The sequence below is a fragment of the Eleutherodactylus coqui genome, chromosome 1 (genome assembly GCF_035609145.1).
Source record: "Eleutherodactylus coqui strain aEleCoq1 chromosome 1, aEleCoq1.hap1, whole genome shotgun sequence".
Classification (NCBI taxonomy): Eukaryota; Metazoa; Chordata; class Amphibia; order Anura; family Eleutherodactylidae; genus Eleutherodactylus; species Eleutherodactylus coqui.
In genome coordinates, this window is record NC_089837.1 from 525,696,565 (window position 1) to 525,713,056 (window position 16,492).

The window sequence follows — 16,492 nt, forward strand, 5'->3', positions numbered from 1 at the left end:
AGCGGAGACGGAGCCGCTGGGGATCAGGGCCACACAGGATCACAACCTCGCTAGTAAGCGGAGACGGAGCCGCCGGGGATCAGAGCCACACAGGATCATAACTTCACCAGTGAGCGGAGACGGAGCCGCCGGGGATCAGAGCCACACAGGATCATAACCTCGCTAGTGAGCGGAGACGGAGCCGCCGGGGATCAGAGCCACACAGGATCACAACCTCACTAGTGAGCGGAGACGGAGCCGCCGGGGATCAGGGCCACCCAGGATCACAACCTCGCTAGTGAGCGGAGACAGAGCCGCCGGGGATCAGAGCCACGAAGGATCACAACCTCGCTAGTGAGTGGAGACGGAGCCGCCGGGGATCAGAGCCACACAGGATCATAACCTCGCTAGTGAGCGGAGACGGAGCCGCCGGGGATCAGGGCCACACAGGATCATAACTTCACCAGTGAGCGGAGACGGAGCCGCCGGGGAGCAGAGCCACACAGGATCATAACCTCGCTAGTGAGCGGAGACGGAGCCGCCAGGGAGCAGAGCCACACAGGATCATAACCTCGCTAGTGAGCGGAGACGGAGCCGCCAGGGAGCAGAGCCACACAGGATCATAACCTCGCTAGTGAGCGGAGACGGAGCCGCCGGGGATCAGGGCCACACAGGATCACAACCTTGCTAGTGAGCGGAGACGGAGCCGCCGGGGATCAGAGCCACACAGGATCATAACCCCACCAGTGAGCGGAGACAGAGCCGCCGGGGATCAGAGCCACCCAGGATCACAACCTCGCTAGTGAGCGGAGACGGAGCCGCCGGGGATCAGAGCCACCCAGGATCATAACCTCACTAGTGAGCGGAGACAGAGCCGCCAGGGATCAGAGCCACACAGGATCACAACCTCGCTAGTGAGCGGAGACGGAGCCGCCGGGGATCAGAGCCACCCAGGATCATAACCTCGCTAGTGAGTGGAGACAAAGCCGCCAGAGATCAGAGCCACCCAGGATCATAACCCCGCCAGTGAGCGGAGACAGAGCCGCCGGGGATCAGAGCCACACAGGATCATAACCTCGCTAGTGAGCGGAGACGGAGCCGCCGGGGATCAGAGCGGCCACCCATCTCCAACCCCAGTGAGCAGGCCGACGCTCACAGATGCACAATTGCCCGGTTACACAATTCTCCTTCGTCGTTGAGTCGGACGGCATTTACACAGAGGGATCGCCGTTCAGATTTCCTCGGCTCGTGTAAAAGGACCCTTAGACCGCGAGAAACTCGTAGATTTTAGACAGCGCCAATGTCTAACGTTTCTCAGAGAGAAATCACCCCGCGGCACAAGCAGATCTGTATGTAAAAATGATTGCATGTTTCAATAGGAATAGGCGAGCGATGTGATTTGTAACTCGCTATAGCAAGGAACGGGCGATCACTGAAAACCAGGTTTTCTGCGAGAGGTAAAAAAACACCTTTGTGTAAATTCACCTGTGGGGAAACAAAGGGTTAATATATTGCAGGAGTTCAGTGCGTTACACAAATACGCGGAGCTCTTGCGATGTCTTCGCCCCTGTGAACACGCCCTCGGGCCGTCCTCACATGCGATCAAATAAACGCCGCTCAAAACTGCGGCGTTTTACTGCGATTCTGAGCTGCGCATTTGATTGGAAGTCACAGCGCTTTGTAACGCACCCCATCGTGCACCAAAAATCAGACTCTTGTGTGAATGAGACCTCATTGAACACCCCCTCCCTTCGTGGTTACATTCTTCATCCTTTTCAAGATCTCTACTTGCTGTCAGTGAATGGGAACTTGTCTGAACATCCATCCTGGTAGAGGGTCTCCTAGACTGATACATTGTAACAAGAGACTGGTGCAGACTTGATACAATGTACTAAACCCTCGGCTGGGAGCAATACACGGTGAGGCAAAAGTCTGGACACACCAATGTAACTGGTGTATTTAGGAGAAGATTGCCATCCAATATCAGAAAGGTAAGCTGCATTGTTTTGGCGGCCATTTTTAAATCCACCGTATTGCATTCAGCCCAGATTTATCTCATGTGACGCATCCGTCTTGGCGAGAACCGACTCACGAACACGCTGGAAGTGGTAGTTTTGCGCGCTTTTTACTTGTTTAGGAGGTAAGTGTAACGAAGTGTCACAAAGACGAAGCGCAAAGTATGAGAAACGGCAGGAACGTTTACAGTACGAAATCCAAACCGCTTGAACAGCGATGGGGCGATGGCGTGCGAGCGGCTGCGCATCCGGGGTGGAGATACAAGGTCCAGCACTGTATTCTGCTGCAGACTTTCTGAAAAGACGTACAGCGTATTTATCTGCAGCAAGTCCGGGCCACGCGAACACAGCGCGCAGGCCTGAACCAGGTCATTAGAGTGGGCAGAATGCTCGCTGACCGCACGGCTGCCCGTGTGCCCAGGTAGATGTGCAGCCGACCGATGGCGAGGACAGTTCGTCCCCGTCTGCTGCGTGCTAACGGCAGTAACAAAAACTGACATAGGTTGTTGATTGGCGCCCATTTAAAGCCCCCCCCCCCCCACATCATGTGACCAGTACAGAATTCATGCCTAGGCGCCACATCCATATCAGCCACTAGGGGGCACTCCCAACAGCGATTACAGCAACAGGTCACCAAGGGTTAAAGCATGGAATGAACAGCAATGAGCTCTAAGTGATAGTAACCAGCGAATAACACAAGTGCGGCATCTGAGCGGTCAGCGGGCGAGTGGTGGGGCGGCTCTGGTGCCCGCTGTCAGATCCCCGAGGCTCACATTCCTGCAGAAGAACAGCAGCTGCATTCACAGGAAGGAACGCTATCTGCGGCTCGGCTACCAGGAATGCCAAGTGTCATCTCACAGCGCCAGGCTGCAGGTGGCATCACCCCACATACCAGTGCCAGACGACCAGTAATAACTCCTCACTGCCGGGAATGTATAGGACTCCACCAGCAGAATAGTGAGTGCAGCTCTGCAGTATAATACAGGATGTAACTCGGGGTCAGTACAGGATAAGTAATGTATGTACACAGTGACTCCACCAGCAGAATAGTGAGTGCAGCTCTGGGGTATAATACATGATGTAACTCAGGATCAGTACAGGATAAGTAATGTATGTACACAGTGACTCCACCAGCAGAATAGTGAGTGCAGCTCTGGAGTATAATACAGGATGTAACTCAGGATCAGTACAGGATAAGTAATGTATGTACACAGTGACTCCACCAGCAGAATAGTGAGTGCAGCTCTGGAGTATAATACAGGATGTAACTCAGGGTCAGTATAGGATAAGTAATGTATGTATACAGTGACCCCAGCAGCAGCAGAATGAGTGCAGCTCTGGGGTATAATACTGGATGTAACTCAGGAGCAGTACAGGATAAGTAATGTATGTACACAGTGACTCCACAAGCAGAATAGTGAGTGCAGCTCTGAAGTAGAATACAGGATGTAACTCAGGATCAGTACAAGATAAGTAATGTATGTACACAGTGACTCCACCAGCAGAATAGTGAGTGCAGCTCTGGAGTATAATACAGGATGTAACTCAGGAGCAGTACAGGATAAGTAATGTATATACACAGTGACTCCACCAGCAGAATAGTGAGTGCAGCTCTGGAGTATAATACAGGATGTAACTCAGGATCAGTACAGGATAAGTAATGTATGTACACAGTGACTCCACCAGCAGAATAGTGAGTGCAGCTCTGGAGTATAATACAGGATGTAACTCAGGAGCAGTACAGGATAAGTAATGTATGTACACAGTGACTCCACCAGCAGAATAGTGAGTACAGCTCTGGAGTATAATACAGGATGTAACTCAGGATCAGTACAGGATAAGTAATGTATGTACACAGTGACTCCACCAGCAGAATAGTGAGTACAGCTCTGGGGTATAATACTGGATGTAACTCAGGGTCAGTATAGGATAAGTAATGTATGTACACAGTGACTCCACCAGCAGAATAGTGAGTGCAGCTCTGGGGTATAATACAGATGTAACTCTGGATCAGTACAGGATAAGTAATGTATGTACACAGTGACTCCACCAGCAGAGTAGTGAGTGCAGCTCTGGGGTATAATACAGGATGTAACTCAGGATCAGTACAGGATAAGTAATGTATGTACACAGTGACTCCACCAGCAGAATAGTGAGTGCAGCTCTGGAGTATAATACAGGATGTAACTCAGGATCAGTACAGGATAAGTAATGTATGTACACAGTGACTCCACCAGCAGAATAGTGAGTGCAGCTCTGGGGTATAATACAGATGTAACTCTGGATCAGTACAGGATAAGTAATGTATGTACACAGTGACTCCACCAGCAGAGTAGTGAGTGCAGCTCTGGGGTATAATACAGGATGTAACTCAGGATCAGTACAGGATAAGTAATGTATGTACACAGTGACTCCACCAGCAGAATAGTGAGTGCAGCTCTGGAGTATAATACAGGATGTAACTCAGGAGCAGTACAGGATAAGTAATGTATTTCCGAAGTTCTGGGTCAGAGACTGCAGATGTCAGTAACTTTATATAGTATCAACTGAATGCCACCACCTCCACCAGAGGGCGCCACACTACACCCCAGACAGACCCAACCATAAAAACTCCCAAATCCAAAAAGCTCCCTCAGACCTCACCCCTAAATATCAGACAATCTTCGTCTTCTATGTGGTAACAATCAGACTGCCTCCTGGCACACAATGCCCACCGCTGGTATATGACGGCAGCGGGCGCAGCTGGCAGTGACGGATCACTATTTACACGCAGCTGATTGTAGCAGTAAATGGGTATTGATCAGAGAGATGTAACCAACGGCAGGAATGATGAATCCTGGAAGTGGCGCCGGCGCTGCAGACTCATTGCATCTGGAGCTGCAGCGCCCCCCTCACTGGTGGCAGGACCAGGTCATCACAGGACGGGTCCTACAGGTATGATGCCCAGCTGGTCACGGCCTGCAGGGATGGCAGCGAGCGCAGACCGACCCACACCATGTACATCACAAGCAAGGCGCGAGGCATAATACTGGACACAGTGGTGACAGCACCCGACAACATGAGCACAAAACAAGGGGTCAGTATGACATGGGGAGGAGTCAATAACACCTGAGGGGGGAGGGGCTGGAGGTGGGCAGAACACGGAGAAGGTGGTCAGCAGATAACTGCGGGGGAGGGGTGAAATGGGGCAAGAGGGCCACCAAATAGGATTATGGGACTCTGGAGGGCTAACACTAATGGGGGGAGGGATCTGAGAAACTGGGGTAACAGCAAAAGAATAGGCGTGGGGGTGACAGGAGGAGCGTCAGGGAGGGGAAGTCGTGGGGGTGACAGGAGGAGCGTCAGGGAGGGGAAGTCGTGGGGGTGACAGGAGGAGCGTCAGGGGGATCAAACATTGAAATTGAAGTGGAGATGATATGAGGAGCGCCGGGGGCATTACAGGGGGGACGGTAGGGGCGACAGCAGAAGGATCGCCGGTGAGGGTAACAGGTGGAGGATGGGGTAATTCTGCTTCTGATGATCTTCCTGTCACCCCCAGATGGGGCAGTGACAGGAAGACTGTTAGGGGAAAATGTGTCAGGTGACAGGAAGAGCATCAGCAGTAGATTAGGGGCAAGACTGGGGGCACCATGAGGACTGGTGGGCAATAAAAGAAGGGCTGGGGGGCTGGCAGGAGGAGCGGGCATTGGACTAGAGGTGAGGAGATCGTCAGGGGTATTTCTGGGGGCGACAGGAGGAGCGTCAGAAGGGGATTATGGGTAGTAATGGGGAGGACTGGATGGAGGACGGAGGGGTGACAGATGGAGGATGGGGGTAGTTCCAGGATGATGGCTGGAGGATTATGTGGTGACAGGAGGAGCATCAGGGGGATTAGGGACAGGACTGGGGGCTCTATGAGGGGGATCAGGTGGAGGATGGGGGTAGTTGTGGGGTGACAGGAGGAGGTGAAGAGGTTTAGGCGTGCGGGTATTATGTGGGGTGACAGGAGGAGGGTGCGGGGGACTACAGTGCACCACTGGGGTGTTTGGGGTGACAAGGAGAAGACGGGGCAGGGGGGGGGGGCGACCTGCAGACGGGAATACAGCGCAGTACTGGGGTGTTCGGGGCGGGTGAGGTGACCCGCGGCCCCCGGTAACTCACCACTCTGCTCTCCCAGGAAGACCAGCTTGAATTTCCTCAGCGGGTTCCCGAAGTCTCCTCCGGAGGACATGATGGCGGCGGCTGCCGGTGAGCGCGGAGGAGCGGACGGTGCGGGGGAGGGGGGAGCTGAGAGAAGAGCCGCTGCTTCCCGTGACCTCTCACACACACCTGACACACAGGCCCCGCCCCTACAGATAGCGCACAGCCCAACCCTGCAGCGCTCTAGCTACCAGCCCCTGTCTCCACGGCAACCAAAGTCATCAGCCAATAGGAAAGGCTGTAGGTCTGCCAATCCCGTGGGAGGAGGAGGTGCTGTGCGTCCAGTGCGGGCCGCCATTGAAGGTGTGGCATGTCCTATCCCACCTCACACATCTGGGAGATGTTACAAAGGAGCCAATGAAGAAAATACAAGAATGTGTCAAATAATAAGCAATAAACATTATCTTGTAAAGTATGAGGCGACTCGCTGCGCCGTTCTCACCGCACAGCCGCCATGAGCCAACATTTGATACAAATCTTGTTGCGCCACTTTTGGTAGCCCGATTAGTACCTGAACATGTGACACTGAACGATCCGCGGACCTCGGGGCCGGACAAAAGTCACCTCGAAAAAATGCTGGGTCGGCGCAGAAAATTTTCAGTATATGGCGATTTACGATGAAAGCGCAGCGGCGGTTTATGATGTCGCAGCGCTTACCGCCATTGAAACTGTGCTAGAATTTAAAGGCACGTTCCACTTTATACATCCGCTTTTGTTAGGAGCGCCCCCAACAGTAAGCCAATTGCAGGTGTCCCATCTATGGGGGAACCCAAATCCCCAGCAGCGCCTCCGCAGGCCAGTGCGATAATTGTATATGTGTCTTCCCAAAGGCGAACTATGAGCATCAGCACAGGTGGCCATATTAGTTTGGGGTGCAGTGGTTGACATTATTATGGGGGCTGTCTGGTCGTCACTGTTATGGGGCACCACAGCTGGTGCTCTTAAAGAGCGTCTAGCTGGCACTGGGCACTGTGTGGCTATACGGTTGGAAATGCTCCGGAGCCATGTGACTGCCTTGTTATGGCGGTGGGCTGGATGCTACTATTAAAGGGGTTGCCCAGGGTTAGAAAAACATGGCTGCTTTCTTCCAGCGCCACTCTAGTCCATAAGGCTCTGTGTGGTACTGCAGCTCAGCTCCATTGAAGTGAATGGGAGATGAGCTACAATACCACACACAGCCCTGAGGACAAGAGTGGCGCAGTGTCTGGAAGAAAGCAGCCATGTTTTTCTAACCCTGGACAACCCCTTAACCCATTAAGGACCAAGCGCCGTAAATAGTGCCTGGTGATTGGCGGCATGCAGCAAGTACGCAATGTCATTGTGTACTTACAGCGCGCTGCGCGACTGTCTCATGCGGGCGGCACTCAGCGAATTACGCTCGTGTAACGCCTCCCTCAGGCCGTCTTCAGATTCTGGCGTAAGATTTGTGTAGCGGGACGCACAAATCGCGGCACGAATATAAACCCCATTCTTTTGAATGAGGTCAAACACGTGATGCGGGAAACAAATGGCGGCACGTTCTATCTTTGGGCGTTCCCTGACATCGCCTACTGTCTCCAATGTGGCCGGCGGCAGCATCACCCCACCTGCCAGGTACACGATGTGATGTGAGGTCTCCCCACTGAAAACAATGGCAGACACTCGCGATCCTCTGTAGCGGCGGTCAGACGCGGCGGACGATCGCTAATTCCCCTAAGTGATGCCAGGCGGTTTTGAATCGCATGTTGACCGTCCAATCCACCTGTTCTGAGTCCCGTTTCCAGTTTCCAAGATGGCTGCCGCAACCATCTGACTGTCTGATCCCCCTCAGTGTATTGGTAATGTTAAACCGGATTCTCACGGACGTATTTTCGCACAGGAAATTTTTGCGCAGAATACGCAGAGAATAGATTTTAATAAGTGCAGGCGCGGGGTTTTTTTGCACATTCCGGTCATGCAAAAAAACCGACCCACAGCGCACTTTGTACACTAAAAGTCCCCATAGGTGTCAATGGGTTCGGGCGGAATAGACTAGGAGATGCGTGAAACACTGCGGAATTGCGCAGGAAAAAGAAAACATCTAGAACTCATGAGACTTCCTAAATATTTCAGTCGCTGGGTATTTTTCTGCGGCGCACAAACGCACATGCGCAGAAAAAGCACAGAAAAACATGCTGATCTCGTGCAAAAAAAAAAACATAGATCATGACCTAAATACGCCGCACTCATGCGTGAGCAAATAGTCATACGCCCATTTGAAGCCGGACTTAGACGTAAGACTACATATGCACTACATTTACTCTATGATTGGGCAGTGTAGATCATGTGATCAGTGCCGGCCAATCAGAGAGCAGAGCACAGTTATCCTGGACGAATGAAAACGGGGCCTGATGGATCGGGGGATAACGGCACGGGGGACCAGCGGCAGGCAATATCATCTGGTCCCAGGGCAAAACAGAACCACTGATTTCGATGGTTCGGTTTTCTCTATCGGGATTCGCACTCGTGAATAGTACCACGAGAAAATTCCGGCAGGACCCGTATTCCTGCAGTTCTTTTCCTTTGCTCAGGCACAAAGTTTGAACGGCGGGAAAAGGGAAAAAAATGTCTTCATTTGCAACTATGCTCCGTGGCGGCGAATGTAGTTGCGCATACGGTCGGGTGAAGCCGCCATCAGGGTCCGTTTACGCCAAAGATTTATCATTTGAACGAAAAAACAATGTCAGCGTTCGCTCGGCGGCCGGTTTATAACGGCAGATAGATTGTTGCCTCGATCGACGTTCAGTCGTTCACATTCGCTGGGATCTTTCACAAGGGCGTTGCAATTTTCGGACGGCTGAAAATCGCATGACCAAGAAAAAAACTCGACCAAGTCGAGGCTAAACCTCCCGTTTTCCCACCCAGGTGCCCAAAATTTTGTGGACCGTGGGGAGAGACCTTAGCGCTGCTAAAGTCACTCCCCCTCCCCTTGCTGACGGATCGTGGCAATAGAAGCTCCCATATGGGAGCCTATGGGAGCTGCTGGTAAAGGGAGGGGGAGGGACTTCAGCAACGCGAGCCGCTGCTAAACTCCCTTACCTTTTCTGACGGCTCTCATAGGAGTCTATGGGAACCGCCTGCGTATTCTGGCTAAAAGATGGGACAAGACCTATCTTTCCTGGCTGCGCATAAAAACGACCGACCGGAATCCGCAGCGCGTGCTAGCTTTTCAGCGGGATGATTTTGCACGCCAGAAAATCTGAATGAATGCATTGGAAACCAATAAATAATTGCGCGAAAACGCTTGTGTGAATACGACCTATAGTGAGAACGGCCGAACGGACCAAGCGATTAGTGAACGAGCCGACGAGGATTTGGCCTGCGTGTAATGAACAACGAACAAAAAAAAAAAACGGTTTATTTTCAGTCATTCCATCTTTGGGGATTAAAGGGGTCTTCCGTGGAGAATACTACTGGTGAGCCGTCCTCAGGATAGGTCCTCAATAGTTGATCGTCTGGGGTCTGTCACTCGGGACCCCGACCGATCAGCTGAGCGGGCGCATGTTGTCAGCGCCGAAAATACACAGAGGTCGGAGCGGCGCAGCGGAAGTTGGAGCAGCGTAGTGGAAGTCTCTGTGCCGACCTCCGTGTAGTGGCCGGCGCTTGTAACTGCAGGCATGGCTCGCGTTGACTTCAATGGGAGCCGTGCCTACAGTTACAAGCACCGGCCATAACATTGGAGGTTGGCGGGGAAACGTCCGCTCCAACGTCTGTGTATTTGTGGCGCTGACAGCATGCGCCTGCATAGCTGATCGGCGGCGGTTTTTTCATCATCGCTATTTATTCTTTGGATGTTATTTTGCCGCCATTCTGTCGCTGCATGCGTTCGCACGGGAGCGCGGGAATTTAAACGATTCTGAATGGTAATCGCCCCGTGTAAATGGGCCCTATGTGATGACGATGGAGAGTCCTGTCTGGCTGCATGCAAAATGTTCCTTGTTTAGAAGCTTCCTTGGAGGGTCTGGGAGTCCCACAGATAGGAGGGGGAACAATGGCTTGGAAGGAGGCCATAAAGACTACAACCAGCTGATAAGGAGGCCGCCATGTCATTCCTCCTTTGTATGGAGGGGGAAAGTCCAGTCTAATCATGAAGGTGAGACGGAGCGTCTCCAGGGAGGAGGGGGGATGGGTGGGGGACGCAGACAGGAATGCCGAAGGAGACTATCAGGCTTTGATGTAGTTCCTATGGCGTCTGTCATAACCTTCGATGATTCAACCGCCAATGGTAGAGCGTTTCGTAGGCGTCTTAAAAACTCGCTTTTGTGTTCCAGACAGCTGATCGCGGAGCTTTTTGTGTGCATCACACTGCGCCCGACAAACAACCCCCCCCCCCCCACCACCACCTCGAGTCGTTTGAACGACTTGTCTAAACCAAATGATAGTTTTTAGTCCTGCCTGAATGGCGAGTGAGAAGCGAACCCTTCTCGTTAGTCGCGGCTCGCGTTTAGGTGGACCAATTATCGTTCACTTTTGTTTGTTTGAACAAGTTTTCGTTGGCGATAATCGTTCCGTGTGAACAGCCCACCTCGGGCCCTTTAACGGGGGGCAATAAACTGGATGGATCGGCCGGACAGGCAGTATCACTGATGAACGACGGCCTGTTTACTGTGGATGGAGGCGGTGGGCCAGAAGGATCCCGCTGCGTCTCTGTTCACTGAGTAACGATGGCTCCTGTGTAAAAGATGGGTACGGTTATCGCTGGGACGACCAAACAGGTCCTCAAGGTATCGAGCGATTATGGGCGACTGAAGACCCCCGTACACACGGACGCTGACGGCACCGCGCAAGAAGTCACTCGGAGGTTGGGAGTCGTTCGTTTCCACACCCCCCCCCCCGCGCTTTAAAAAGCTATTTAGCCTGATGATGTCCAGATGTTTTGGTTTTTTTTTCACAGAATTGCGCAGCGCATTGTGCAGGCCTTTGTGCACCTTCTAAAGACTTCTATCGGATCCACTGGGGCGCAAATGCACACAAAAATAGGGCAAGAACAGTAAATGCGAATGAACCCATGAAATGAGTGTGTTCTGTTCTCTACATATTGTGTCCTCCCTAAGGCTGGCGTCACACGGGCGGAAATCTCACGGAATGTCTGCAGCGGGTCTGTACGGAAACTCTGTGAGATTTCCGCAGGGGAAAGGCTGCTTCAAAACCCACGCCATTTGACGCAGGCATTGAAGTGGCTTTTCGGCTTGTATTCCGCTGCGGTAATCTCTCCCCATAGAGAGAAGAGGGTCCGCAGCGGAAACGGCATGAATATCGACATGGCGCGGATTTGAATTTCACGCTGCACGTCAGCTTCCGCGCGGTTTGTCCGCAGAGGACTGTTGGCAGCGTGTGAAGGAGATTTTTGCAAATGTCATCCACTTTGCTGCTTAGTCTAAGTTTTAAAAATCCAGCAGAATGTCCGTGTAGAGGGTCCGCATGGAAAATCCGCCCCATGTGAACCCCGCCTAATGGTACCTTAAAGCCAAGTTCAAAAGGGTCCCTTTAAAATGAACTATTTACAAAGTGCCCCCCCCCCCCCCCCCCCTGCTGGGTCCACCAGCAATCTGCTTAATCCACAGAGAAATCTGGTAGCAAGTGTTCCATCTCCCCACAGCGTCCCCACAGGAGAAATTAAGTATTACACAGTACCCATTCGTGTCAACGGGTTCTCTATGTTAGACCGGCTGCACACGACCAGGTCAGATTCCGCAGCAGGGTCAGACCCAGTGCCCAGCCTGCGTCCACGCGTACTTCTCATTTAGCGGATGGACATCGTCTAGCGATGATGCGGAATCCGCAACCTTTCTGCAATGTCAATTTCGGAAGGGCCGCGGGTCGGACGACGGTCTTTTAAACGATAATCGCTGTGACTAGCTGCGCTGACATCGGGTAGTTTTCGTTAAGCCGTCGCTCATCGTTGTCTTTCAGCGTGCTGACGATGAGCCCTATCAGGAGTTCACAGCGGAATACAGCTGATACTATTGTTTCAGCTGCATCCCGCTCCCTGAAGACAGGCGGGGTATGAAGAATGCAGCTGTCCAGCAGTGTTCTGCTTTCCCGCTCGGAGCGCTCAGCTGTATAACAGCCGGGCGCTCCGAGCAGAAAACTGCTGGATGCAGAAGGCAAGCGCTCCGATAATCGTGTGTAAACCCGGCTTCATACAGGACACATCCCCCGAGATGCTCTTTGTAACCTTACACTGTAGAAAACATGATTACAGTAAAAATAGCGCAGTACCGTGTTCGCAAGAAAAATCAACGTGATGTTAAAAAGATTCTCCGGAAGCCACAGAATAGGTCATCAGTAGGTGATTGGTTGCGGTCGGCCACTCAGGATCCCCGCTTATCAGCTAATCCTTGCGCTGGCTGGCAGCAGATAGCGCTGTCTGTACTGCAGTGGCCCCAATTGGTACTGCAGGCACATCTGTCATTGAAATGTAGTGTCGGCTTCATTTCCCCAATGTAAGTTCTATCAGGGCACCTTGTACTTTGTATCATGTACACCACAATGGAGGTGTACATGCTCTGGAGGTTTTATGGGACCACTAGGGGCGCCCTACTGTTCTCATCTCATCAGCGGGTTGTATGTGACCACTGGGGGCGCCCTGCTGTTCTCATCTCGTCAGGGGGTTGTATGTGACCACTGGGGCGCGCTGCTGTTCTCATCTCATCAGGGGATTGTATGACACCACTGGGGACGCCCTGCTGTTCTCATCTCATCAGGGGATTGTATGGGACCACTAGGGGCACCCTGCTGTTCTCATCTCATCAGGGGGTTGTATGTGACCACTGGGGGGTGCTCTGCTGTTCTCATCTCATCACGGGATTGTATGTGACCACTGGGGGCGCCCTGCTGTTCTCATCTCATCAGGGGATTGTATGGGACCGCTAGGGGTGTTCTGGATTATGGTTTCTCCAGGCTTCAGGGTATTTTGTCGCTTCCGAATTGTATCGTGTGCACACATCGTCGCGCAGAATCAGACACAAATGCTGGTCTAAAACTGGGAGAGTCTCTACAATGTATAGAGGCTCAAGCCTTTTATTATAACACATGACAACCGCCCTTCAATGGGCGTGCAACAGATTACATCAGTAACATATAAGATTCTCATTTGCCGGATCATATAGAATCTCCCACCCTCCCTCACGTCCGCCATAGTATGGACTTTGTCTTCTTTAGCATGCAGACAACCTTAAGCAGTTTCTGTGTATGTGGCAACCCATTGTTTAACTAGCTTGTGTGAGGAGTGGAAGGGGGCTAGGTAAACACTCAGTGTTTAACACAGATATACACAACACTATGGCCCTTTAACTCTTAGAGGCTGGTTGTGCAACTTGTGTAATTCTTATGTACTTAGCTAACATTAACATTATACATCCATTGTCTAGCAAATACCATGATTAGATTGTGTGTGTCCTTTCAACTCCTCAGAGCTAAAAGTCATTACAACAGCAAAATACATTTACGTTATACAAATCGAAAGACATTTTATACCAAATAATCATCATGTCTATCACAGGGGTGCCCTGCTGTTCTCTTCTGAGGGTTATATGCAACCACTAGGGGCGCCCAGCTGTTCTCATCTCATCAGGGGGTTGTATGTGACCACTGGGGGCGCCCTGCTGTTCTCATCTCATCATGGGGTTGTATGTGACTGTAGTAGACATCATGATTAATATAAAATGTCTATCGATTTGTATAACGTAAATGTATTTTGCTGTTGTAATGACTTTTAGCTCTGGAGTTTGATCGACACACAATCTAATCATAGTATTTAGTAGACAATGGGATGGTGAAGGATGTCTGATCTAATGTTAAGCTAAGTACATAGAAATTGCACAAGAGACCTCTAAGAGTTAAGGGCTATAGTGTTATGTGTATATCCTGTGTTCAATACTGTGTGTTTACCTAGGCCCCCTTCCACTCGTCAAACACAAGCTAGTTAAACAATGATTTGTCAACTACACAGAATTCCTTAAGGCTGTCTGCATGCTAAAGAAGGCAAAGTCCATACTATGGCAGACGTGAGGAAGGGTGGGTAGGGAGGCGGGAGACTCTGTATAATCTAGCGAATAAGAATATATATATGTTAGTGATGTAATCTGTTAAACGCCCATAAAGGGCAGGTGTTATCCTTTTCAATAAAAAGGCCTGTCTGGACGTCTCTGCCAGAAGAGCCATTTTTAACATGAGATTCATACCTTGTGTTTGACTTGGTCAGTGTGCGCATACTGCTTCCACACAATTAGGAAAGCTGCAGAATACCCTGAAGCCTGCTGGAGAAAACCCTATTCCAGCTCATGACCACTGCAGGCGCCCTGCTGTTCTCATCTCATCAGGGGGCTGTATGGGACCACAAGGGGTGCCCTGCTGTTATCTTCTGAGGGTTATATGTAACCACTAGGGGCGCCCAGCTGTTCCTATCTCATCAGGGGGTTGTATGTGACCACTAGGGGCGCCCTGCTGTTCTCCTCTCGTCAGGGGGTTGTATGTGACCACTGGGGCGCGCTGCTGTTCTCATCTCATTAGGGGATTGTATGAGACCACTGGGGGCGCCCTGCTGTTCTCATCTCATCAGGGGGTTGTATGTGACCACTAGGGGCGCCCTGCTGTTCTCATTTCATCAGGGGATTGTATGTGACCACTGGGGGCGCCCTGCTGTTCTCATCTCATCAGGGGGTTGTATGTGACCACTGGGGGCGCGCTGCTGTTCTCTTCTGAGGGTTATATGTAACTACTAGGGGTGCCCTGCTGTTGTCATTTCATCAGGGGATTGTATGTGACCACTAGGGGTGCCCTGCTGTTCTCTTCTGAGGGTTATATGTAACTACTAGGGGTGCCCTGCTGTTCTCTTCTTATCAGGGGGTCCATTGTGTACTGTTGCAACAATTCTGTGATTTTCCATTCTGCTCCATCAATGAAAACGGAAGATGCTCGCCAATCATACTGTGCGTCCCCTTGCTTCCGAAACTGCCTGCTACTTATGGGGTTCAACCATTTACTCAAGTACCACCCGAATCAGCGGGCACTCTTGGAGGCATGGTATAATTATTTCAGGGGGGCGCCACTTTGTAATCGGTAATTTGGGGCGCTATACAAATAAAGATTATTATTATTAATTTTAGCCGCACATATATCCCCTACATATCACCACCTTACATATATCACCTACATATCACCAGCTTACATACATCACCTACATATCACCACCTTACATATATCACCTACATATCACCACCTTATATATATCACCTACATATCACCACCTTACATATATCACCTACATATCACCACCTTACATATATCACCTACATATCACCAGCTTACATACATCACCTACATATCACCACCTTACATATATCACCTACATATCACCACCTTATATATATCACCTACATATCACCACCTTACATATATCACCTACATATCACCACCTTACATATATCCCCTACATTTCACCACCTTACATATATCACCTACATATTACCACCTTACATATATCACCTACATATCACCACCTTACATATATCACCTACATATCACCACCTTACATATATCACCTACATATTACCACCTTACATATATCACCTACATATCACCACCTTACATATATCACCTACATATCACCACCTTACATATATCACCTACATTTCACCACCTTACATATATCACCTACATATCACCACCTTACATATATCACCTACATTTCACCACCTTACATATATCCCCTACATATCACCACCTTACATATATCACCTACATTTCACCACCTTACATATATCACCTACATTTCACCAGCTTACATATATCACCTACATATCACCACCTTATATATATCACCTACATATCACCACCTTTACACTTCTGTACGGACTTTATCTGCTAGAATATCTAATAATAAACTCCTCTGGATGTAAATTATAAATTGACTAGAAGGGTGGGAAGATAAAAAGATGCTGAGAAACGCAAAATGCCTCAACCAACATGGCGTCGGGGCACGGCTAATCCTGGCTTAGTGACGTCATGCCTAGCAGTGATAGGTGAAACTACAGGACGCCTGTGATTGGTTAGTCGGCACTCCTTTTCGGTAGCAGGGTAGGGCGTGGTCCATTGTGTAAGAGGGCGGGGTATGGGAGACGGTTAGGTTGCAGCGCACAGTTCAGACGCCACGTTACTGGCTGTCACTTCCGGATGATATCATCGGAGATCTTTGCTCCTTGGAGTGCCTTCATCAGCAGTGGGAGGGACTGGAATAAGGGCGGGGTCAGGTCACGTGATATATGTGTTGTTGTGGAAGGTTCGGTTGTGCAATTACA

At 50.7% G+C, this 16,492-nt stretch overlaps 1 protein-coding gene across 2 annotated transcripts in view; it reads right to left on the minus strand.

The window, feature by feature from the left end:
• The window catches only part of RAB6A (RAB6A, member RAS oncogene family), a 32,761-nt gene extending 26,437 nt beyond the window's left edge, over positions 1–6,324 (minus strand). The window contains exon 1 of one of the 2 annotated variants that reach the window (XM_066588334.1): positions 6,135–6,324. In XM_066588334.1, the coding sequence (XP_066444431.1) occupies positions 6,135–6,204 (70 nt within the window). In that variant the 5' untranslated portion in view covers positions 6,205–6,324. The remainder of the gene's footprint in view (positions 1–6,134) is intronic. The other variant, XM_066588333.1, reaches the window with a different exon arrangement.
• Positions 6,325–16,492: the final 10,168 nt, after the last annotated feature.